Genomic DNA, 24647 nt, shown 5'->3' on the forward strand with positions numbered 1-24647 from the left:
AGCCTTTGAAGTCAAATTGGATCCATTTCAGTGTAAATCCCTGGCACTCATGAACCCATCCATAAGAACAGTATAGATCAAGACATAAAAGCTATGGAACCTTAAACTAAAAAGCACAGAGACTTAAGAGCATGGCGAAAATTCAAACAGTGCAACTTTATTTTCTTACCACAAATTCACTTGAGAAAAAGAGAAACGCAACAAAGACAAGAGAAACAAGTAGGAAAAATAAAAAGGTTTGTTTGTCATTGACGTACAAAACAAATGGCTTTGGCAAAACCTGCAAGGTTACCATAAATAAATAAATAGTTTTGGATGATGCCATTACCGATTCAACAAGCAGACATTGTACATTAGTTTTACAAAAAGACAACACCAAGTACAGAACAAGCTGCAAAAAAGAACCAAAGACGTGGTTGTTTGTTAACTTCCAGGTGAGAACAGGTTAACACTGGACATGGGACACTATGTGCAAACAGTTATAAAGAGAAGAGAGTCCAATGGTGCAGGGCCTGCTGAGCGGGTGGGCCTGAGAAAGTGACCTGCCCGGCTTCTTATTTTACCCCATGTGTAAATAAAGAGCAGGTCTGATTACACAGGCAGCTCCCATTGAAGAGGCCGATTGCTCTCTTTGCTGCTCATCTTGACCTTTACACTGATTCCCTTACAGATGTATTTTTACCTTTGCAGCATTGCAACTTGAGTTTATGGGAGGCAACTGACATTTCTGTACGAACCAGTCTGGAGCTCGGGGAAGGGCATACAGCAGCAGGATACAAATACTAAGGTGGCGAAATGTGCTTTTCTTTGTGTGATACAAAATAGTTTTCGCAGTACAGATACTAGAATTATTAAGCCGGAAGAAACAGGAACATTTGTATGAATGCACTAAAGCTGGTCACACGCCTTCAGATTTCTCTCGTTCAGCCTGCTGGGCAATCAGTCAATTCCACCATCCATCTTAACAGTGTGAATGAAGGAAGGAATCTCCCCTGCCGGTTATTGTATTCAGCAGCCAACAGGACCCGTGGCTGCTGAATACTCCATCGAACAGTCACTGCATCTCATTGGCTGCAGTTCAAGCAACAATTTCCTAACTGGCTCCTTCAACAAAAGTGGATTGAAAAATGAACTTTCGTTGAGCCAGGTGGTGCCAAAATTATTCAGGTCAATTGTTGAATTATACTGCATTTGTATGGGCAAACTGTTAAAGGATATCTATAGGCAAAGCTGTATGTTGTTTTTTTTTTCTAGCTTTAGTTAAAGTGGTGAGAACCTCTGACAGGTTTTTATTGTGGTATCTTTCTGAGATTCACCCTCACTATTTGTCCTTGTGTCCATTCACAGAAAACATTGGAAATCCAAAATGTTCATTGTCGATGGATCAGGAACAGAGTGGAACTCTTCCATTGGGGGCTCCTGTTCTGGTGACAACTAAAGTAGGGTATACACGGGACGAATTTCAGCCGGTTCCTGATGAACCAGCCAAAATTCGCACAATGGGTGCCGCTGCCCGGCCTCTCTCGATCAGCTTCCGGTTTGAAAATTCTCGGTTGAACGGATCTTGGAGCCATTCAGCTGATTGCTCCGTTTGGCTATTCTGACAGAGGCTGGTGGCCATTGTCAGAATGCAATGCAAACAGCAGGGGGTTTGTCCATCAAAGTTTCTTTGGAGGAAATGCATTGATGGAGGAATCTTTCCTATTTTTTTTTTAGTTCTACCAAAAATAGAAATGTGTATATCCTGTCTAACTGTCCCTGAGTTTGGAGATATTTCCTCTCACTTCCTGTTTTGTTTCATGCACAGGCATTGAAGGGAAATCTCCTAACTCAGTCAGTAAACAAAAAGAAAAATCAGGGCTTCTAAGCCTCACCTACTCTGTCCAAAATGAAGGTTTTGGCTAGAGATACACTTTAAACTGACCGCACCATGAAAATAAATGCAATTTCCCATCCTCTAAACAAACGTTGGGCTGTTTCTTATATTATCACTCCAGACACATATTTTTTGTCTCTTTAGGTGACATTCGTACAACTCCCTTAGTAAGAATTTGTTCTCCATGGGTACGCTTCATTACAAATAAAGTGAACTTTTCGGGTATGTCCACATTCATAATAATACATGTACTGGTTCCTGTCGTCTTGCCTTTAATAACTTCAACTAAAGGCTATCTACAATGCATTTGTATGGAGCCCGCTCTCGTCACCTAATCCCTACTAATAATCATTGTCATGACTCCTTCATCACAGAGCCCAGCAGTGTTTGTGCCTGGAGAGCAAGAATCAGAGGCAGCAGCTGTGACACACGGCCTGTTAGGGATCTAGAAGGCTGATTGTGAATAGTCACAATGAATATTGCTGTGAGCGAGAGGCCCAGCTAGGCATCGCATACTTCAATTACAGAAACCAAACACTGGAAAAAAAATCACTCCACACGGATCGTGTCGCTTCTCAGAATATTTCTATTATATAAGACAAGAGGGGCAACCTAAAATAGGTTTTACGGGTCTGCAACAATAAGCTAGGGTTCATGTTTTCTCTACTACATGTTCCATGGGTGGTTTAACCACTAGTATTAAAAGGGTTCTATTAAGAATGAAACACATTCATGGCTGTGTTAATAACTGAGCACAGTGAAATATGGTTTAGAGGCCGTTCACTTGATAGAGCAGGTAATACACTAACACTTAAGCTGTACTGCACAAATGCTGCTATAATACATAAAAAATTAACCTCAAGGCTTATGAAGGTGTTCCACCTCTATCACATTAAGTCCATAAAGTGTGTGTAAGGGCGAAACTTTTTCTTTAGTTTTAGATAGATTGGGAATGGGTTAGATCATCTGCCTAAAAATCAATTGCCATTTGTGTCCCAGCTCAGGTGATTCACCTATTTGTCCTGGTGACCACTGTCACGGAGACTGAAAGTAAATCATCCAAGTGGGACAAAGGTTTTGGTGATGGCCGTCAAAGATGGGAATTCTTCTCACTTTGGGGAGATTTCCTCTGATTTCCTGTTAGGTCTCCAAGACCGGAAGCAAGGGAAACCCCCCAGTGGGACACAGATAGCAACATTGAACCCAGTAGAGCTGTTATCACTTCCTTACTCTATCCAAAATTTTAAAAAAAGACTTTGGACTATACATACTCACACTTTCATGTGGTAAAACCATTGGGTCTAATATGTACCAGAAGATGTGTATCTAAATAATGTCATCTTCTTGCCCCATAGATATCAAGTTGTATTTGTTGTCACACCACGCTACCAAAAGGCCAGAAAATGTCTTTTCATGATGAGTACAGTCTTCTACTTAGAGAGCATTTCACAGTCACAGACATCTACATCACAGTGAAAGGGTTAATCACAAAAGACAGTTTGCAATGCTGCAAGCAGGTAGCTAAATACACTGTTTTGAAGAAGAAATTGTTGCAAGCTCTAAATATACATTCAGCCGGGCCTTTCACATGTCAATACAACTACAAGCATTGTATCAGCATGCACACAGCACAGGACAATAAATAGACACAACTGGGAATGTAATAAGAAAGTCATATATAAATAGGCAGTTGAAATGGCGATGCATTGTGGATAGTAAGACATCCAATGTTTGTTCACAGTTTTTTTTACTTCTGGCTAAATTACAGCTGTGGCTTTCACAATGTTTAACATGGAGAATGCATTAAACTGAGAGATTAGAATATGCCGATGGCACTGCCCATTGTGCGGTCTAATGTTAAGCGACTGGCTGTTAGAATTCTATAAGACATGACGTCTTTCCTCCGTGGAGTTCCTGGCTTTCCCCCCGCAGCTGGTGCTGACATTTCCAGCCGCTTTGGATTGCAATGATAAACTCTCCAGTCCAGGTGGATTCCAGCTATGTCCGTCTTATTAAATTGTCTCAGTGTTCTCAAATGCAAAACCAGAAAAAGGTTGGTGCTCAGCTTCTGGTGAGTAATCGGGTTAATACTGATAGTTGTAGAATGAGATTTCTATCCTCTTTGTCCCGAAAGACAATAACCCTTCTGCAGCCAGAGAGTCCCAGCTGCAAAATGGTTCTGTACAAGTGGCAAGCCAAACATCTTTAGTGTAGAGCAAGTCTTTTAAGTCATCTTCACGTAAAAGCTGGCTTAAATCTTCACAGCTGAGGTCCTGCACAGAAAACAAAAAGAATACAACTGTTATCTTAGTCTTCAGCAATAAAGCAGATGCTTGATTCCACTATATACATTACATTGATCCCACATCATGAAGACATAATTGTATTAGAAGATACTAAATGAGATTAGCCATCTGCCATTGCCCAGATTTTATATTACACTATATTCCATTAGACTTGTTCATCTAAAGCTGCCAATATACCAGCAAGCTCGGCTGCTAGGCATGGCTATTGGGAGGCTGTATATCTGCCAGATGTCTGACACATTCAAGGAACAATAAATACAAAAGGTCATATAATAATTGTGTCATTACAGCATTGGGACAAGGAAAGAAAAACTACAGACTGATAAAAAAGAAAAAAACCTGCAAGGGTGCTAATGTAAAGATGGTGTGTACATGGAACCCAACCAGGAATCTTTGCAAGAGCATGCATGTCGATGTGCTCAGCAGACAACCCCCAGCCATGGTCTTATTGTAATTGGCCACAAACAATAGTCTTCATGAACAATCGCCCAGGATTATTTGCTAGGATTTGAGAGTGCCGACCAGCAAACAGACCTGGTTGGATTAGACCATGATCATCACATGTCTTTTTCTTGGAATATTCATGTGATTATTACATATCATTTAAGTAAAATGTAGTATTTTGAAAAACATATCTCACTAATGGTTATTCAGGGTCTGATCAGGGATTTGCTCGCAAGAGATAGTAAATGAACAGCATGTACTATACAGTTGTCACAAAGTCCTCTGGCACCACCATATATGCATGCTACCCAATAGGGTTGACTTTTGATGGGTTCCATCCACATGTCTGAGAAAACTTGAAGCATTTAATAATGATACAGATGTGTGTGTGATATATATATATATATATATATATATATACATACATACATACATACATACATACATATATACACACACACACACAGAAAGATAGTTGTATATAGTATATAACGGTTCAGGTTGAAGAAGCCGAAAACCATAATTAGGTGTTCCACTATTTTGTGTGTACTCTCTTTCTCATTTCCTTTACTCAGCACTTTGGCACACAATAAAGCATATAGTGTGTTAATGTCTTACTTCTAGGGTGTGACTTCCCATGCTTGATATATTTGGGCAGAAATGTAGAATTGTCTGAACAAGAGTGCCTAGCTGTCCCCTCCCTTTCTCCTTATATAACCCACATCGTTCACAGTTCTGAACGAAAATGTCACAGGCCCTGCCAATCGACATTCTGGAAAACTTCTAGTGTCTGGCTCCATGATTGCAATCTGCCAGCTCTGACATTTCCCTGCCAGCACATGCCTGGAAGTGTGCAGTGCACAGCCCTGGAAAGATGTACATTTCTCCGCTGTGATTCAGAATGGATCAGCCACAGTCAAAGAAAGCAAAAGTTACTTCGGACCTAGCTGCGTGACATGATAGGTAATGGTAACATTACTAGTGGCTATCTATACAATAATTACCCAATTAATTTACTGCCTTCATACTTAGTTATCTGCCAAAATCCGCCCATTGTATGTGGGTAAAAACAACTTCTATAAATAAGCAGCATACAATACTGCTGAGTTAGGTTTATATGGCAACTAAATCTACCAACACATGGAACAGACACCCGCCTGTTTCCCTTGTCTCCTGGTATTTAGCCACCAGATTTAGAAAATATTATTTTAGTTAAGATGTAAGATCTGTTGCTGTATGGACTGATTATGGTGATATGGGGCTCTGGACCTGAGACTTCTGTGGCGAATTCAAAAGTGCCAGGATGCTGGATAGGGATCATTACATCTCCCTATGACAATGGAAGAGTCTACAATTTGCTTCTACAACCAAGGGGTCAGAATATGTTTGACAGATTTGCCCTTAAGCCTCATTTACATGGGTGGTGGATTGTTCTCAGAGGGCGGTAGAGCAGCAGCTTCCAGACGTTCAGTAGGTGCTCCTGAACGCCATTTCGTTTTTTTCTTTTTATCCCAATTTTTGTATATCCCACTGGGGATTTTGAATTGCAATACTTGCCCATGCAGTTGCGGTCTGGTCCCATTGATTGCAATGGTGTGTTTGGTAAGCGGCACCGCATGCCAAAGGCGACATGCTGTTTAGTATATGCTGCATCATGTGTACAAGCCTCGGCAATCACTATTTTGGGTGGGCGCCAAAAATGGGAATTAACCGCCTGTTTTTAATGCCTATGTGAACAAGCCTTGCACACCGTTAAATCGAGTGTTTGGATTATTTAGGCAGCTAAAAGTAGAAGTTAGATAAGGACAGAGGAAGTTATTGTATAATCATTTACACTCCTGGCTGCATAATCTACAGATCATGTGCTCTAGATGCAGTAACCGCATCCCAAACCCTCTAGATTACTAGACAGAACTATCAAGTAGCATTAATGACGTTACCTGCTCTTCATACAGTTACAGAGAGCAGATGCTTAGCAGTGACTCAACTGGCACTACAGGTCGGCATTCCTGGACCACATACTAACTGCACAAGCATGAGACCACACCTGTCCCTAGAGGTGAAACCAGAGCAAACATAGTTTCCCAGCACAGCCGCGCACATTCCGCTGTGCAGAGGGCAGTCATGTGCCAGGGAAATGAGTAACAGAAGAGTTATCCAGAACACAAGGGACACCAGATAACCACTATCGATGCCAAGAGATTGAGATGTCTCTCCTTTTGTTGACACTATCTACAAGGGATCGGAAATGTGTGGCTGGTTGAAACGCTTAGCATATTTGTGATAAAGGGCTATTTGGTGAAACAACAGAGCATAAAGGACGGGTTGCGTCACTGTGTAACTTCTCCTCAGTTAGGGACACTGAAGTATGGTGAGGAGAGCCCTGCAATGTGAAACTAATTTGAGGCGAGCTTGTTCTCCCTCTGAGCTTCTGTTAGTTTGTCTTTCATTTGTCTTAAAGGAAACCTGTTGCAACAGAAACAAGGAAACTGACTGCTGACCTCATGTGCTGGAAATGCTAGTTGCCTAGTCTTGACGTTATTCCCCCTGCTTCAAAACTTACAGGCAATGGCCCGGAACAAAGAAGAATTTCTGACCTCACTCTGAATTTTGCTGATTTGCATACTGGTTCTAAGTGAGTGACTGGTAAAATATTGAAGCCCCTAGGTCAGCATAATAGCCAGTCATCTTGCATTTTTAGGAAGACAGCAATGGCTGCCTCCATATGTTCTCTGAAAATGTTTTCTTGAATGAAAAAACATTGTATGATACCATAGTTGGTTCTCCTAGAACCCCATATTTCATATTGTCTAAGGATCCTCAGCAGATACTGAGATTTGTCTATGGGAGCAGGAATGAAACATGCTGGAAAGCCTTTCTGATCACTGGAATGTATATGGCAGCCTTTAAAAGGAGAACTATGGGGTCAGTGTTTTTCCCCATAGTTCTCCTTGGGGTAACGGGAGGACACGAACTAGCGTCCTCCCGTTACCCTAAGCTCAGTATACCGCGAGCTACAGCTCGCGGTATACTGAGACGCCGCACCTGGAGCGGATCCCGACTTAGATGACGGGATCCGCCCAGCTGCGTGAGTGACAGCTGGCTCTGCCTATCTAGAGGCAGAGCCAGCTGTACCCGCCCCCTCCCCCGTCCGTTCCGCCAGTCAGCGCTGGCAGATCGGAGCGGGGAGAGGGGAATCCAGCCCCTCCCCCCGTCACTGCAGAGGGCCGTGACAGGATCGAGAGGTGAGGGAACCCGGTCTACTGAGCCGACCTGTGACAGTCTCATGGTCACAGGTCGGCTTGCGGTGCCGCTTACCAAACACACCATTGCAATCAATGGGACCAGACCGCAACTGCATGGGCAAGTATTGCAATTCAAAATCCCCAGTGGGATATACAAAAATTGGGATAAAAAGAAAAAAACGAAATGGCGTTCAGGAGCACCTACTGAACGTCTGGAAGCTGCTGCTCTACCGCCCTCTGAGAACAATCCACCACCCATGTAAATGAGGCTTAATGGCAAATCATAGTTCTCCTTTAATGTGAGGCTTAAGGGCTCTGAAAAAAAGAGATGAGGTGCGTTCAGGAGCACCTACTGAACGTCTGGAAGCTGCTGCTCTACCGCCCTCTGAGAACAATCCACCACCCATATAAATGAGGCTTAAGGGCAAATCATAGTTCTCCTTTAATGTGAGGCTTAAGGGCTCTGAAAAAAAGAGATGAGGTATGTGATTTTTCTCTGGTAGCATCACAAGGAAAAAAAATATTATCTGAAGTTTACAAAAAGACCAATGGTTCGACTCTTACAACCTATTTTATTGTTATAAGCAGCCCTGAGCAGGAGACAGAGCACACATGACATGGAAATAGAAGTATGTACTGTATAAGTGTTCCCAGTACAAACCCTTTGTAAAAGAATGTGGGTAGTGCTCACTTGTTCTGCAGGTTAACATGGTCTAAATAGATGTCAGTATTTGTTTCACTACAAACAAAATATGGCACCAACTGCCTAAGAGAGTCATCCAGTCCAAGTGTTTGAGGTACATTTAAAGAGACCATAAATTTCAACAAAAATCTTCCCATTTGTGCATTTAAGCTATTCCATAACTGGTATTACTTTGTAAATGTCTCCCTTATGTAGACATCCAAAAGCCCTGAGACTTTTGCTGAGCACTGCCATCTTGGATGTGAAATCAGCAGCACCAGCAGACTCAGAGCTGTCACTCAAGTGACACGCTATAGTATTCCCCTTTGCTCATTTCTGGTTGCTACATAAAGGTTATGCAGGTAGGTGAAGGGAGGGGTGCAAGAGCTGGGCCAGTACAGAGTGTAACAGACACTCCAAGAAGAGGAGACGACTACAATGGTGTAGTCAGATTTTCTAGCAAGTTAAAAAAAAACACTGCCAGTAAGCATTTAAAATACTTGGTCCAGGATAAGGAAATATTGTCTAAATGCAAATGGCTTGTGTATTCTTGCTTGGATTTTTGATGTGCATTGTGTATTTCTTCCAGATCTGTGCAGTAATCCAGTTACATAGTTAGTCAGGTTGAATAAAGGCACACGTCCATCGAGTCCAACCTACAGAGATACAAAGAAGAGGGGAAAAAAGTGTGACACTTTACTTCCCTGCAGGTACTTCTTATAACAAAGACCAGTCACTGCTGCTCTCTCTGTGCAGAGCGACTGGTCTTGTCTCCGCCCCTTTCTGTAGGCAGGCTGTACTGGGTGGACCTGCTGAGCCCCTCTCACAGCTCTGCTCAGGTTACATGAAGCACAGTCATGATGTCACTGCTACTTTTTTACGGTAATGGCTAGGTTTGTAAAGGCATTTGGAGCACAGAAATTGGAGTTATAGTCTTTTTGGCTATTGATGAATATATTTAAATGAACGTTTTTGTGCCCAAAGCTTTAAATGCAAAATGGGTCCTTCGATGAGGTAGTAAACACTAAATGCCTCCCTTATAAAAGGGACAGCCAGGTACACAGCTTTGACCAATTGTGTCATCTACTTGGTTATCTGCAAATGCAAAAAAGTGGTAGCTGGTCCCCCAGGATATGCACCGGGCCCTACGTTCCTGCCTAGATTGTTTTGTGGTTGGTTCGACTTTGCACTCATCAGCAAGGAGTTTGAACTTCACTGGTTATAACTGTTCAAGATCACATCTGAGGGATCAACATAACAGGGAGTTAGCACCTACTGAAAGAAGTTGCCAGTACAGGTATTTCATGAGAGGTTATAAGGTAAAGTACTTCTGTATTCGCTGTTAGTTCTCTCCTGTCTAGCCTCCTCCTGCTTCATGTTACATGAAGGTGTTTTATGATGAAGTCACATGCAATCCTAAAAGTTTGGAATCAGGACACACATTTAGTATTTAAAACATATTTATCTGCATCTTACCAGATTGTATGTACAGCAAATAACAAGATCAGTTGCAATATTGAATTCTAGACTGTGATGTGAAAGTTAAAGTAACCTACAGGCTGGGATGGGTTCTTCTCTACACACAATGAAGCAAATTTCAGCATAAACTATACTCGCTGGCATAAGGACACATTCCTAAACTGAAACTTACCATGCCAGTGTGCAGTGCTTTAGGACGGCAGATGTTTCCACGTGCTGACAAATGCCGTTGGGATAAGAGAATAAGGTACTGTAGTTATGCTATTCCACGCATCAAGTGTTGGATCATAACAGTCCAATGTTTTGCACCTCTGAATTCCAAAATAGCCTCCAACCACAAACAGTTTATTGCCAGATGCTACAGCATGACAGCTCATTCTCTTGGCCGTAACATCTCCAGCTTTAGTCCACTGATACGTTTCGCTGTTGAATTTATAGGCTGAACAGGCTGAGAACTCTGTATCTCCCCCCATGATGAAGATTTGGGTTCCCAAAACAGCTGCTGCCGTGTAGCGCCAGGGCTGTGGGCAAGTAGCTGGTACAGTCCATCTGTTTTCAGAAGGATCATAGCACTGGACCTTGGGCAACTTGTCATGGCTAACACTGGTCCCACCAAATGCAAACAACTTCAGCTTTGCACTGACCACAGCTGCATTGCTGACACCTTCTCGAAGAGGAGCGACCATTGTCCACTTGTTGGTTGCTGGGTCATACTGCTCCACTTGTTTTAGGGACACAGATGGAGAGGCGGGAAGACAGCCTGTGGCTGCAGTGTGTCCCCCTACTACATACAAACTGTGTTTCAGTTCAGCAGAGCCATGGCCAAACCGTGCAACAAGCATTGGAGCGGCCTTTGACCACTCCTCATGAAGAGTGTCATAAACCCAAACATCTTTGGAGACACCGTTTTCAGAACCCCTGCCTCCAGTGATGTACACTTTGCAACCGATTGCACATGCACTGAATTCTTTGCGTGGGCTTGGGATATCTGCCTTAGGTATGATCTCCTTTGCCTTCTGGTCAACGAGGTATAATTTATCACACATAAAAGTCTGTCCTCCCAGAAGAAACAGAGCATGACCAGTTTTACGAGGCTTAGCACACATACTGGTCACCACGCCATCATTTTGTAATATTTTTAATTTACACCGAATGGCTTCTTCTACCAGTTCTTTGCTTTTTTTCTGCTTAATGATAAGCTCTTCCATTGCTACATTTTCCATTAGATATATGGCTGGCAGAAGAGCCAATCGTACAGTTTGAAGTAGCTCGGGAAGGTAACAGTGTCGCTTATTCAGATCATAGTTAATCCAGTTCATTGCAGATTCATACACCATCCTTTCGTCTTCAGTTTCCAGTTCTTCATGGCATAAGAGCTGTACCACCAGTTCTTTGGGCAGTTGGAGAAAGTCTTCGGTTTTGCAGATGGTTTGAAAGTTGGTAAGGCACATTCTCCAAGACAGTTCATAAAGCTTAGTGCACTGGTGAGCATCGGAGAGGAGAAGCATGCCTAAGCAGTTGGTGGGATAAAGGTTTTTCTCCAAGAAATCTGCACAAGCATCTCTGATGTCCTCAAACTCCAACATATCTCCTGCTTCCAGAAGAGATTCAGCATTTTCTTCATTGATGATGACTCTGGAAGAGTATGCATAATCCAATAGAAGCTCTAGGACTTCTGGGTGGACAGCATTGTGGAAGTTTACCTCATTGGCTTGGCTTTCTTTAAGACCACCACTGAACATGGCTTCAAAATAACGGCTGCAAGCAGCCAGGACAGCTCGATGGCAAGGGAAAGACCTGTTTCCCGCCAGCAAGAGGACATCGGTGAAGAGGCATTGCTGTCGCAACAGATTGAGATGAGTAAGTACATTGTCAGCATATGAAGACTTGTGAAACAGATAGATGTTCATAGAGCCAGTACTGGCTCTGGATTTACGGTTCTCATGTATGCTGACTGACATCTTGACTCCTATAGGGAGAAAAAAAAAGCAACAAATGTATGATTAGTCATTGTATACAGCACATTTCTTGACCTCAATGCAGTAATTCATTGCTTTAATATATATATATATGATAGAAGTTCAAACCTCTGTCAGTGAATGAAACACTTTCAAACGTGACAAGTAGCTGTAAAGACATACTAATTATCAAATCACTCAAAAAATCCTCTGTATTACAAAAATCTTAAAACACATTCATTATATTATGTAAATGAAATGTCAGCTTCATCTTACAGAGGAACTGTAGTTAGAAATACATGTGAAAGAGATCAGCTCATTTATATAATTTTATCATATGTTAATTTATCAAACACTTGTTTCTATGTATAGTTTGTAGTTATATGCAGTATTTGCGTGGTACAGCCATAGTTAGAAATTACATACACTATATTACCAAAAGTATTAGGACACCCCTCCAAATCATTGGATTCAGGCGTTCTGTGAAATTTCCTTGCTACTAAATATTCCACGGTCAACTGTTAATGGTATTATAACAAAGTGGAAGCAACTGGGAACAACAGCAACTCAGCCACGAACTGGTAGGCCACGTAAAATGACAGAGCGGGGTCAGCGCATGCTGAAGCGCACAGTGTGCAGAGGTCGCCAACTGTCTGCAGAGTCAATAGCTACAGACCTCCAAACTTTGTGTGGTCTTCAGATTGGCACAACAGTGCGTAGAGAGCTTCATGGAATGGGTTTCCATGGCCGAGCAGCTGCATCCAAGCCTTACATCACCAAGTGCAATGCAAAGCATTGGATACAGTGGTGTAAAGCACGCCGCCACTGGACTCTAGAGAAGTGGAGATGTGTTCTCTGGAGTGACAAATCACGGTTCTCTGTCTGGCAATCTGATGGACGTGTCTGCGTTAGGCGGTTGCCAGGAGAACGGTACATGCCTGCCTGCATTGTGCCAAGTCTAAAGTTTGGTGGAGGGGGGATTATGGTGTGGGGTTGGGCTTGGCCCCTTAGTTCCAGTGAAGGGAACTCTTAAGGCATCAGCATACCAAGACATTTTGGACAATTTCAGGCTCCCAACTTTGTGGGAACAGTTTGGGGATGACCCCTTCCTGTTCCAACATGACTACGCACCAGTGCAGGTCCATAAAAGACATGGATGAGCAAGTTTGGGGTGGGGGAACTTGACTGGCCTTCACAGAGTCCTGACCTCAACCCGATTGAACACCTTTGAGATGAATTATAGCGGAGGCTGCGAGCCAAGCTTTCTCGTCCAACATCAGTAAATGGTCAAACATTCCCATAGACACACCCCCAAACCTTGTGGACGCCTTCCCAGAAGAGTTGGAGCTGTTATAGATGCAAAGGGTGGGCCAACTCAATATTGAACCCTACGGACTAAGACTGGGATGCCATTAAAGTTCATGTGCGTGTAAAGGCAGGCATCCCAATACTTTTGTTAATATAGTGTATGTTGACCCTGCTTCCTGTTTAGTAGTGCTGCACAGTATTGTTTCCTGCTGATCCTCTTGTCTACCAGAGAGCATCTGTATGACTGGAAACTGGAGACTCTGCATGGGAAACACCTACAATGTTCCTGGTAACCCTAACCATGTGATCTACCTGATCTAGGTTTGAGGGAACATAAGGAAACTTACAGCCATTTTGGCAAGCAATGCAACTATTCAGCTAGCTAGAGGAGTCAAATTCCTTCATCACACGCAATGGCTTTCCCACTGGCTCAGGCTTCACTATAGAACATACAAGCCGGTGGTAGCAACCATTGCAAGCCACGGGGAAAACAGGTATTCAACCCATCTGACTAGCTGAATACTTGAGAAACAAAGGAGGTAGAATATAAAAAAATGGCCTGCCGTAAAGGTTACTATACAGCCACTTCTATTACAGGTATGTCTTAACATAGAACGTGGCACTGTGCTGATAAAATGCCCAGGTTTTTCTATTAACAACATTTAGTGTATTAAACATAACCATTTCAATGACCACCATCTTAAAGTGGCTTATCTCTAAACACAATGTCCCGAGTGACATTTAATTAACTCCTATGTATGGTTGTAGCACATCATGGCCCGCTGTGTTGAAGAAAAGTAGTGGGTACAGTACTTTTATAACACTGCAACATGGTGGTGTGAACGGAGCCCATTCGTGATGAGGCAAATTAAATTGGCATTGGGGCTGCATTTTAAAAAGCGGGCAACACAGCCCCATTCATAACAAAAGTTTATTATTATTGTATCAATGGTCTGAAATGTAAAAAAAAGCTGTTAGTGTACGGAACACTATACTGATCTATTTTTAGTACTTTGTTATTGTTTCAATGCTTTGTACTTTCGCTGTGATAGTTCTACAATATATATGTGTGACTTTCTTCAAAATATCTCCCACTACCTTGACAGTCTAGCAGAACCAGTTCCGCCACCTCACAGAGATCCATGGTAGACCATAAATCAGCAGAACAGAATGTTTCTTACCCCTAAAACCTCCATCTATGACAGTCCTATGAGCCATTCTACACATGTCAACATGCAAACATCATGCTCATAACATGAAAACATATTTTATTCATGTGATAAAAGAGTGTATGTACGCTGTACACCTGCATGTGCTGAAAGGTGGATTACTGATCTCAGCTCTACACTATGAAAGCTGTAGGTTGCAAGGATGGAACACCAAAGTTTTTTACAAGTATCTAACTCAGCCAGGCAAATAGCGGCATAGAGTCGGAACGCTTGGCAGCAAACACGTGTAGCTCCAACGTTTACTATCCCAAAGTACACATCCCTACTTCATTAATTTATACAACTCATGTCATTGTAAACCACCGCACTCAAAGAAAGAAAGGTTTGGACACTTCCTTCAGAAGACTCTTTTCTAATCTGTCATTAGAAAGGTCAGCCGAGTGATTTACAACGGCTAAACATCTTACTGTCTGTACCTCAAAGTGCTCATGTAACAGTCTACATGCCAGAAGGAGCTATTTTAAATACAGCCCATAGAGGGAAATCAGACCACATTTTCTAATTAGGACAATATGTTTAAAAAAAAAAATCCATAAAACCAAAACAAAGGCATTCACATTACAGAAAGCAATGAATATTACACTTTGATGTGAAAAATATAGATATCTACTAGATCAGTGGGTTACCAATTTTACAAATGGCGGATCAGTTTAATGAGATGGTATTGGTATGGTATGTTATTCACACATCAACAGGGATTCTCAAGTCAACCTATCCTCAAAGTAGTCCACTGTATCCAAGAATGATCTGATCAGACACATGCATGATATTCTTGTCTGCCAGAGAGCATCTGTGTGACTGGAAACTGGAGACTCTGCAGTCTTAGTGACGGGAAACACCTACAATGTTCCTGGTAACCCAACCCATGTGATCTACATAATCTAGGCTCATGGGAACATAAGAAAACTTGGAGCCATTTTGGCAAGCAATGCAAGGAGTCAACTAGCTAGGGGAGTCAAATTCCTGTTTCCCCCATCACATGCAGTGGTTTCTCCCACTGGCTCATACTTCATTAATTATATTTATTTATTATTATTATATTTAATTATACAGCCACTTCTATTACAGGTATGTCTTGACATAGAAAGTGACACTGTGCTGATAAAATGCCCAGGTTGTTCTATTAACAAAAGGAAAACCTGCAATTCGGTACAGTCGGTCAGTCGTCATGCAAACAGATTTTGCATGAAAAAAAAAAAAGCAGGCACTTCCTACTACAGGCTACGTGCAGAAAACTACAGGAGGGGGCGGAGACAAGACCAGTCACTCTGCACAAGGAGAGAGAGCAGCAATGACTGGTCTTTATTACAGGAAGCTCGTGTACAGAGGCTAAGTATCACACCAGATTACTGCACAGACCTGGAAGAAATGCATAAGACAAGATACACCAAGCTCCTGGCAACCAGTGGCATCAGTGAGCAGGGCGGGATCCAACTCAAGAAATGGAGAAGGATCACCAATCCCATTGGTTGCCAGAAGCTTAGTGGGGTGCAAGCCAGAATGCCCCACTCAGGTCTTGGCAAACGGTGACATCAGTGCGCTGGGCGCAAAGCCAGACACAAGTTGCTAAAAGCTAAGATCTCTTTGCAACCTAGAACGCTGTGGCCGCTTTTCTGCCGCCCCTCCCCCTAATGAGATGCCTAAGGCAACCACCTCAGGCTACCTCATTATAGGGATGGCCCTGAGTACACCAGTATCAATATATCATGCCAGCCTCTATGTAATCCTGTTAAAATCACATTTACTGAACAATAATATCAACTAAGGACCAGGAGCAACATTTTTTGTTGTTGTTGTTGGCAAAACATAGCAGCAGCACACAGTTGTCAACTTTCCCTCCTCATGTATCACTTCCCCCTCCCTTTTAGATTGTAAGCCCTCAGGGGCAGGACCCACCTCACCATCTTGTCTTGAATTGTATTGTTATTGTAATGTCTGCTGTTGGCGCTATATAAAACCTGTATAATAATAATAATAATAACTACCCTCAAAATCTTTTTCCACAATAAAATGACATGTTATAGTCTGTATTACACCTGAAGATGGCCAGTCTGCTACTATAAAACCAATTTCAACCATCTGTACACTTCAAACACTTCAAACATACTTGAAATACATAACCAGTAGGGCATTCTGGCACTTGTAAGTTTCCAACAGAGAGCCCTGGGATGCCAATCACAGCCACATAGGATTTAATGACACATGGTAAGCTATACAAACAGGAAGTGCTGGAGGTTCCTTCAAATTGCAAATGTGTGTTTAACTAATCAAATGTCATTCCGCCTTTATAACTGACACCACACACAGCTGTCTGAAGCAGACAGCGTTCTCAAGATCTTTGGAAAGAACATAAAGGGAATTCATCAACGTCTTATCTCGAAGGAACGAATGCAATGCCGGTCATTTTTACAGATTCCACACAACACAATTTTTCCACAGCACTTTACATCTACAAAGCAAATCTCTGCCTGCTACTTCAGCGCAGCTTTCCTCCAGGCTGTCAGCATATGTTCTCCTGAAGTCAGTGTACAGGCTAGCAAAGGTCTGTATATATAGGTGATCTCATTCCAACACAAAAAAAAGAACATTTCACCTTCCCAGTAACATAGAGGAATGTATCTGACTGAGTCAAGATTTATAACCAAAGTAGCGGAGGAGGAATGTGCATGAGTATCTGACTTCAAGGCATCTTTTGAAAGGTTGTCAGCGACCTTCAAAGAGAACATATCAAACTTGAGGAAGAAACAAAAATCAGCAGCCCGCATCATATTAAAGTCTTTAAGGAGGAAAATGATCTCACAACCCATTTCCTTAATGGAGATGAGAAAACTTCCTTTGATAGGTAGGGGAACTTGATACAGATACAGAATGTACAGACACAGAACAAGTAACCTCTTTACAATGCTGCAACTCTGCACATAAATATGGCAAGGATGTCTGAAAACAACACACAAAAATGACAATCATGGTATAAACCAGCAATTGCAGATTGACCAAGCGTGCCTGTATAGCTGCACAGTTGAGTACTGTCCATGCTACTTTTCTAATTGCACTAACATTTACATGGACATTTTCAAGACAAGCACTACGGGCTTGTTCACACCATGGCTCGGATCACCAAGCTTTAACACAAGAATAAGTATCTTTATTTTAGTCTTGTGACTGTCATTTTTAAATCTCATTGGATTAAAATTAAAATAACTGTCTTTTTTTTTAAAGTATCTTTATCCTGGTGTGTTGGCTTTGTGAATTGAGCCTCATGTCCATGGTGCTACATTTTTGTGCACACCATCACACACATATGGTGTGAACAGGGCACACAGAAACCAACTGTGCCCTATTTACACCATACTTGGGCAAAAAAACACAGCTCAATGGACAACAAGCTCTAACTTTAGCTTGGGAGAGCAATAGTGATCAGCTGAGGAAATCCAACACAAGAGATCAGCTGGACTGGCTGGCCCAAGGGTGACTACAGAAGTTGCAGAGAAGCAACAGATGGCCAGGGGTAATTGTAGAGTGCCAATGGACATTCATATACAGTATTCACCTTCTGACCATAATCAGCTGGATTGGGTGGCAGCATGAAAACTGTGTTTTCTTTGTAACCCGTAGCAACTAATCAAAATGATTGGTTCATTTTCAAACCCATTGTTTAAAAATAGAAGTTGGAAGTGGCTGCTATGGGCAACAAAAAGTGTTCATGCTGCAGCACCCTTATGGATACATTTAATGAACAAAAAGTTAAAGAGAGGCATATGGGAATTCTATAAACACTGACTATACACATTAGACACTCAGTCATATATAAAGCTGGCAATTAAAGTATTATTGGTAATTAGGAAGCAAATGCCTAGCCAGAGCACCTAACTTCTTAAGCTTGCACTGTAGCCAAGACGTGTGGACCAAGATAAGACGGCACCATGCTATTTCTATATCAAACCAGGGAGAAATAAGTGACCACACGCTTCCAGTTTGATAACTCTCACTGATGTAGCAGGAACTTATGTTTTCACCCAAGTCTATTATAAGTCACAACCCATAATGTGCATAGCTCAATAGCATGCCAGTACAGTAGTCCAGCTCACCAACCCCTGGCATATATTGCGCATTGTCCAGACAAAGGCATGAGGATTGCATCCCATAGCCAGCATAGTCTATGCACTTGTGTACGAGCCACTCCTCCGAGCCTAAGCCCATGGTGGGAACACGCTTTTAGCCTAACATAACATGACAGCTGAATATGCAGCACGTGTAAGACGCATTAGGTGTATCCAAACCCGTGTCTATGAAATGACTTAACAATGAGCTCCAGCACACTCGGGTCCGCACAATGCTACGCATTCCAATGAGATGAAAGGAATCTCACTAAAATATTGACAAACCACTTCCTTACAGTAACTGTTATTGAATATCATAAATATAATTATTTGCTGAATGAATAAAGTCACATCCTTGCAAAGTATACACACAAACCTCAGTCAGTACAGGTCCTAAAATGAAAAGTAGGCTGACTCTGTTCACAAGAGCTGACAACGTGCGCACATTTATCAATTATTACTTATATCTTGGTTCTGTGTATCTCAGAATGGCACACATTTATTGAATGAGGAAAAGATCAATTTGATAAAGGACAGTAATCCAAGTAACCCCAACAATCAATCAGTAATCATCTTTCCCTGTCCTGACTATATACTAATCATGAGTAGTGCACACTGCCATTCGTCTTATGTACTAAATCAATATATTGCTGCAAAATAGCATTTATTAATATGGTCACTAGGAAATAAAGGTGCTTTGAAGAACCGTTTAGGTAGATTTTTCATTGAGAAGTAGGAAACAAAGGCTGGCACTCGAGAGCTGGCTGATACCTCCAGGATGGCAGCATTGGGCACAGTGACTATGCTCTCTAGGAGCACAGAGAGGCGCACAGTACTGAAAAGCTGAGCATGGGAACAATAATAAGCACTCAGGCTGAACACACAGCGCTTCCCATTCAAATGTCGCTCCTCCCAATGCTGGAAACACACAGCAATGGGCAAATCCTAAATCGCATCGCTGTTACCATAACAATTACAAACTCAGCCTTCTTTTAGGGTTTACAGTGCAGGGACAGTCACCCAGTGCTCACACCAGCCTTACCACCAGGCATTGTCCTACACATTCACTTGCAAAACAAACTACATTGTTTTAATAGGAATGGTTAACAACACTATAGTGTTGTGGGTGCACAAACCTGCATTTTGCCATTCAAGTCTATTGGATGAAATCCTAAATGCAGCTGGCATCAGTGCATGCAATTCTGGTGTGCACCCAGCAATTGTCATATCTTGTAAGTGTAGGGATTGATCAGTAAGGATCCTTATCAGAAGGCAATGACACAAGATATTAGGGAACCTACCACTGCCATCAATGCCACAAGACATTAGGTTACCCACCACTGCCATCCTTATCACATGGCAATGCTATATTAGGGAGCCTACCACTGCCATCCTTATCACATGGCAATGCTATATTAGGGAGCCTACCACTGCCATCCTTATCACATGGCAATGCCACAGAACATTAGGGCACCTACCACTGCCATCCTTATCACACGGCAATGCCACAGAACATTAGGGCACCTACCACTGCCATCCTTATCACACGGCAATGCCACAGAACATTAGGGCACCTACCACTGCCATCCTTATCACATGGCAATTCTATATTAGGGAGCCTACCACTTCCATTCTTATCACATGGCAATGCCACAGAACATTAGGGTACCTACCACTGCCATCAATGCCACAAGACATCAGGTTACCTACCACGGCCATCCTTATCACATGGCAATGCTATATTAGGGAACCTATCACTTCCATCCTAATCACATGGCAATGCCACAGAACATTAGGGTACCCGCCACTGCCATCAATTCTGCAAGACACCAGGTTACCTACCACTGCCATCCTTATCACATGGCAATTCTATGTTAGGGAACCTATCACTTCCATCCTTATCAGAAAGCAATGCCACAGGACATTAGGGTACCTACCACTGCCATCAATGCCACAGGACATTAGGGTACCTACCACTGCCATCATTATCACATGGCAATGCCACAAGACATAAAAAGGTACCTACCACTGCCATTAGATATAAGGATACCTACCACTACCATCTATGCCACAAGACATAAGGGTACCTACCATTGCCATCAATGCCACTGCCTTCCTTATCACATGGCAAGGCTACATGAATGAACCTACCACTGCCATCCTTATCACATGGCCATCACATCTCAGTAACTGATGCGAGTATACTGCATTCCATGCTGATGACTTCTGATACCCCACGCTGTCCTTCCTAAACTTCCCTTTTCTCATACAAGTCCAAACTACCCCGATGTTATCTATGTACAGCTAATAGCAGAGGATCCGGTGTGAGAGCTGAGCTAACCCCTTCCAAGTTCCCATCCTGCAGCTTCCATCTCCGCTTAGCACACCGGGCTGATCAGACAGGCTGCACTCACCTCCAGGTCACAGGGTATCATGTCAGTGTGCGGGGTTCGCCGTCCTTGTTCGCCGGTTCCTCGCTCAGTGTGATCGGGGATCTCCTCGTACAGGACACATGGACGGCTGATCCAGGAGGAGGGGCAAGGACACACAAGAGGAGTACTATGAGAGTGAGAGCCCGAGCCTCTCTGAGCCAGACTTCATTCACACCGAGTGTTATGGCACAAGGAGGAGCGCTGAGGGCTGGAGACGAGTGCTGGAGGAGGAGGAGCTGACACTCCATGTAGACTCAGCACACACACTGTTCTATGTATACACTCACACACAATGCCATGCATCCTTTACACTGCACCATGTATACACAGCACACACAATGCCATGCATCCTTTACACTGCACCATGTATACACAGCACACACAATGCCATGCATCCTGTACACTGCACTATGTATACACAGCACACACAATCCCATGCATCCTGTACACTGCTCTATGTATACACTCACACATAATGCCATGCATCCTGTACACTGCTCTATGTACACACTCACACACAATGCCATGCATCCTTTACACTTCACTATGTATACACAGCACACACAATGCCATGCATCCTGTACACTGCATCCTGTACACTGCACCATGTATACACAGCACACACAATGCCATGCACCCTTTACACTGTACAATGCATACACAGCACACACAATGCCATGCATCCTGTACACTCCACACTTGTACTATACAGCTCTGTGTCACTTCTGTTTCCTTATATTATTATTAAATATTTGCTTTGGCAAACCTGTCACTTGTAAAATCCTGTTACCTTTTTTCATTGTAAGCCCTCAGGGGCAGGGCCCTCCTTACCATCTTGTCCTGAATTGTATTGTACCTGTAATGTCTTCCTTGTATCGTAAAGCGCTGCACAAACTGTTGGCGCTCTATAAATCCTGTATCATAATAATGCATAAAGATCAGTAAAAGCAAAATAAAAAAATCAGTAATTTAAGAGTTGACGCATGTAAATGCGTGCAAAACATGAGGATATGCATTCATGCACACATTAAATTATTGGGGTTGAGTTCTCAGAATGGAAAGAGAACTTTACAGACGTTTTACGCATGCGTACAGTTACACATCTATACGCACTTTACGCACCATTACAGGATCTGCCAGCATTATCCTTTGTAGATGATCAGTAATTTAGTTATGTCCGTGCACATGAACGCTAAATGTACAAACTGGATTAATCAGAAATAATCTCATTTTTCTGGCTGATCTAGACTGATGGAAGGTAAATGTGACTGTCTGATATAGGTTGCAGTCTTGCCGTGCAGCATTCATATCTGCAGCCATACATTGTGGCTTTCATTGTAGACATACAGCCCATAATCCTCTGCAGAATGTTTGCCTTGTATAGGCAGAAGCCTGAGAGCAGACAAGATTTGTACCATGAGCAGCTCCTTTAAATGCACATTTTCCTGATGAACACTATTTAGTACCGTAGCTTTAAATGACCCCCCTATTGATTCTCAAATTATAGCCCACTGGGAGCGATCTCCTGCCTAGGCAATTATCCCCTGCTGAATTGGTGTAAAGGATATAAGTCATTTCATTTTCAGGAGCTTAGTAAGCTCCTTCCAATATTTCTACATAATATAGATAGGCTCTTCTCTGGGCAGGTTATTGCGAACATATAGACAAATCTATAAAGAAAAAGGCAGATTGAGGATGTTTGAAAATATTCATTGCTTTGTTTTACATCCTAAAAGTAGTGTTTTCAAATATTTTTTCAATATAATAGAGCATATGTATATATATATATATATTTCCCCCCCCTATTGTCTGGACTTCCTATTCCTAACATGTGCGTTGACAGTCACAATAAAAAAAAGCTGGTATAGGTTTGTGGCAGCGTTATGTTGCCATCTAGTGGTGAGTGTTGAAGTTAAAAGGTTTGCAGAAAGAAGGGACATGCCAGGACATAGATCCACACTGCCAGGCATTGCCCATGACTATAAGGCAGCATTTTTTTTCAGTCATGGCACTCTTTAAAAGTATGACTCCCAGGGCACCCCAGTCTAAAATGTAAAAAACATGCATGCCCCCCCAAATCCGTATCAAACTGTTATCCTAGGAGTCCGATATGGATTTTACCAGGGGGACCCTAATTCTCACACCCCATCCCTTCATATCACTAGCCCCTTGTCACTTTAGAGTCACCCCCTTGTCCCCTCTTTACATCAGACTCCCCCACTCTTTCCACACCATTAGCCCCGCTGTGCATCATGAGCCCCTCTTCTCATCAGAGTCCCTCCTTTTACATCAGAAGCCCCTCCCCCATTACACCAGAAACCCCCCTTCACATCAGGTGTCCCTGTTCACATCAGACTCCCCCCTTTCACACCAGGAGCCCCTCTTCACTTCAGTCACCCCCTCTTCACATCATCTCTCTCACATCATCCCCCTTTCACACCAGAAGCCCTCTTCAAATCATAAGCCCCTCTTTGCATCAGAGTCCCTCCTTTCACATCAAAAGCCCTCCATTACACCAGAAACCCCCTTCACATCTTGAGCCCCTCTTCAGCTGAGTCCCCCCTTTAGCAAAAATATAAAGACCCACCTGACAAAGCCAGAAAACACCCCAGGGTGCCACCCTGGTTGAGAAAGGCTGCTATAAGCTACAATAGACAGCTGATGATCTCTTACCTCCCAATCTTCAAAGATATTTTGGCAAAGGACATACCATTGCCTCACCCCTCGATCACATGAACCATGACCAATTAAAGTTTGAGACTCACCATACACATTACAGTCTGATTGTACAATCTCCTTTAGATCTACCAACAGCTATGTAGTAGAAGGACCTGTCTGATTGGATACAGATTGATTGGATAGATTAGGTTGGTCCTCATATTACATAGTTTTGGTAAATGTAAAGTTGATTGTACAATGTTGGTACGGTCAGATTGTAACATAAGAGGTAACCCTAAAGGTGCCCATACACCTTACGATTATCGGACAAAACTTTTCGTCCGATGATCAAACCGTCATACAATTTTCGTACGACGGCCCCATCCTGCCCCGACTATCGCAAGGTTCAATCAGGGGTAGTTAAAAAAAAACACCTGGACGACTTGCGGTAATTGATCGTATTCATTTTCGTATGCGCAGTGTTAATCGTACGACTTTTGACGGACTGAAACGCCACCAACTATGCAAACATCGTACGATCGACCAAAGTTTTCAAACATGCTTGACCGTCAAAAGTCGTATGATTGTACAGTGCTATCGGTCGGGCACTACATTCACACGTTACGATTGTCGTACGAAAAGTCGATCGCATACGGTTATCGTACGATAATCGTAAGGTGTATGGGCACCTTTAGAATGATCACTGAGGGCCAATTAATTGCGGAAATGCACATTCACATTGCTGCACATCGCAGTAACACACCTAGTCAACACTCAGCAATGCATGTGTACCTGCATATTCTTGTGGCAGATGTCACAAGTGGATCCCAATGGCTGATACCTTTCAGCCTGTACAAAGCAAAGACAAAGTGGCAGCAGCCGCAGCTGTCTACCCATGTTCAAACGTAATTTCACATGGAGCGGTTACCT

At 42.7% G+C, this 24647-nt stretch overlaps 1 protein-coding gene across 1 annotated transcript; it reads right to left on the reverse strand.

The window, feature by feature from the left end:
• Positions 1 to 3301: 3301 nt before the first annotated feature.
• On the reverse strand, positions 3302 to 21086 carry ENC1 (ectodermal-neural cortex 1). Its single transcript, XM_018574025.1, has 3 exons — positions 21032 to 21086; positions 10205 to 11996; positions 3302 to 4149 (listed from the first exon to the last, which is right to left on the reverse strand). The coding sequence occupies exon 2, from the start codon at positions 11991 to 11993 to the stop codon at positions 10224 to 10226; it is 1770 nt and encodes a 589-aa protein (XP_018429527.1). The 5' UTR covers positions 11994 to 11996; positions 21032 to 21086; the 3' UTR covers positions 3302 to 4149; positions 10205 to 10223.
• Positions 21087 to 24647: the final 3561 nt, after the last annotated feature.

This window comes from Nanorana parkeri, unplaced genomic scaffold, assembly GCF_000935625.1.
Source record: "Nanorana parkeri isolate BGI_ZX_2015 unplaced genomic scaffold, ASM93562v1 scaffold2681, whole genome shotgun sequence".
Classification (NCBI taxonomy): domain Eukaryota; kingdom Metazoa; phylum Chordata; class Amphibia; order Anura; family Dicroglossidae; genus Nanorana; species Nanorana parkeri.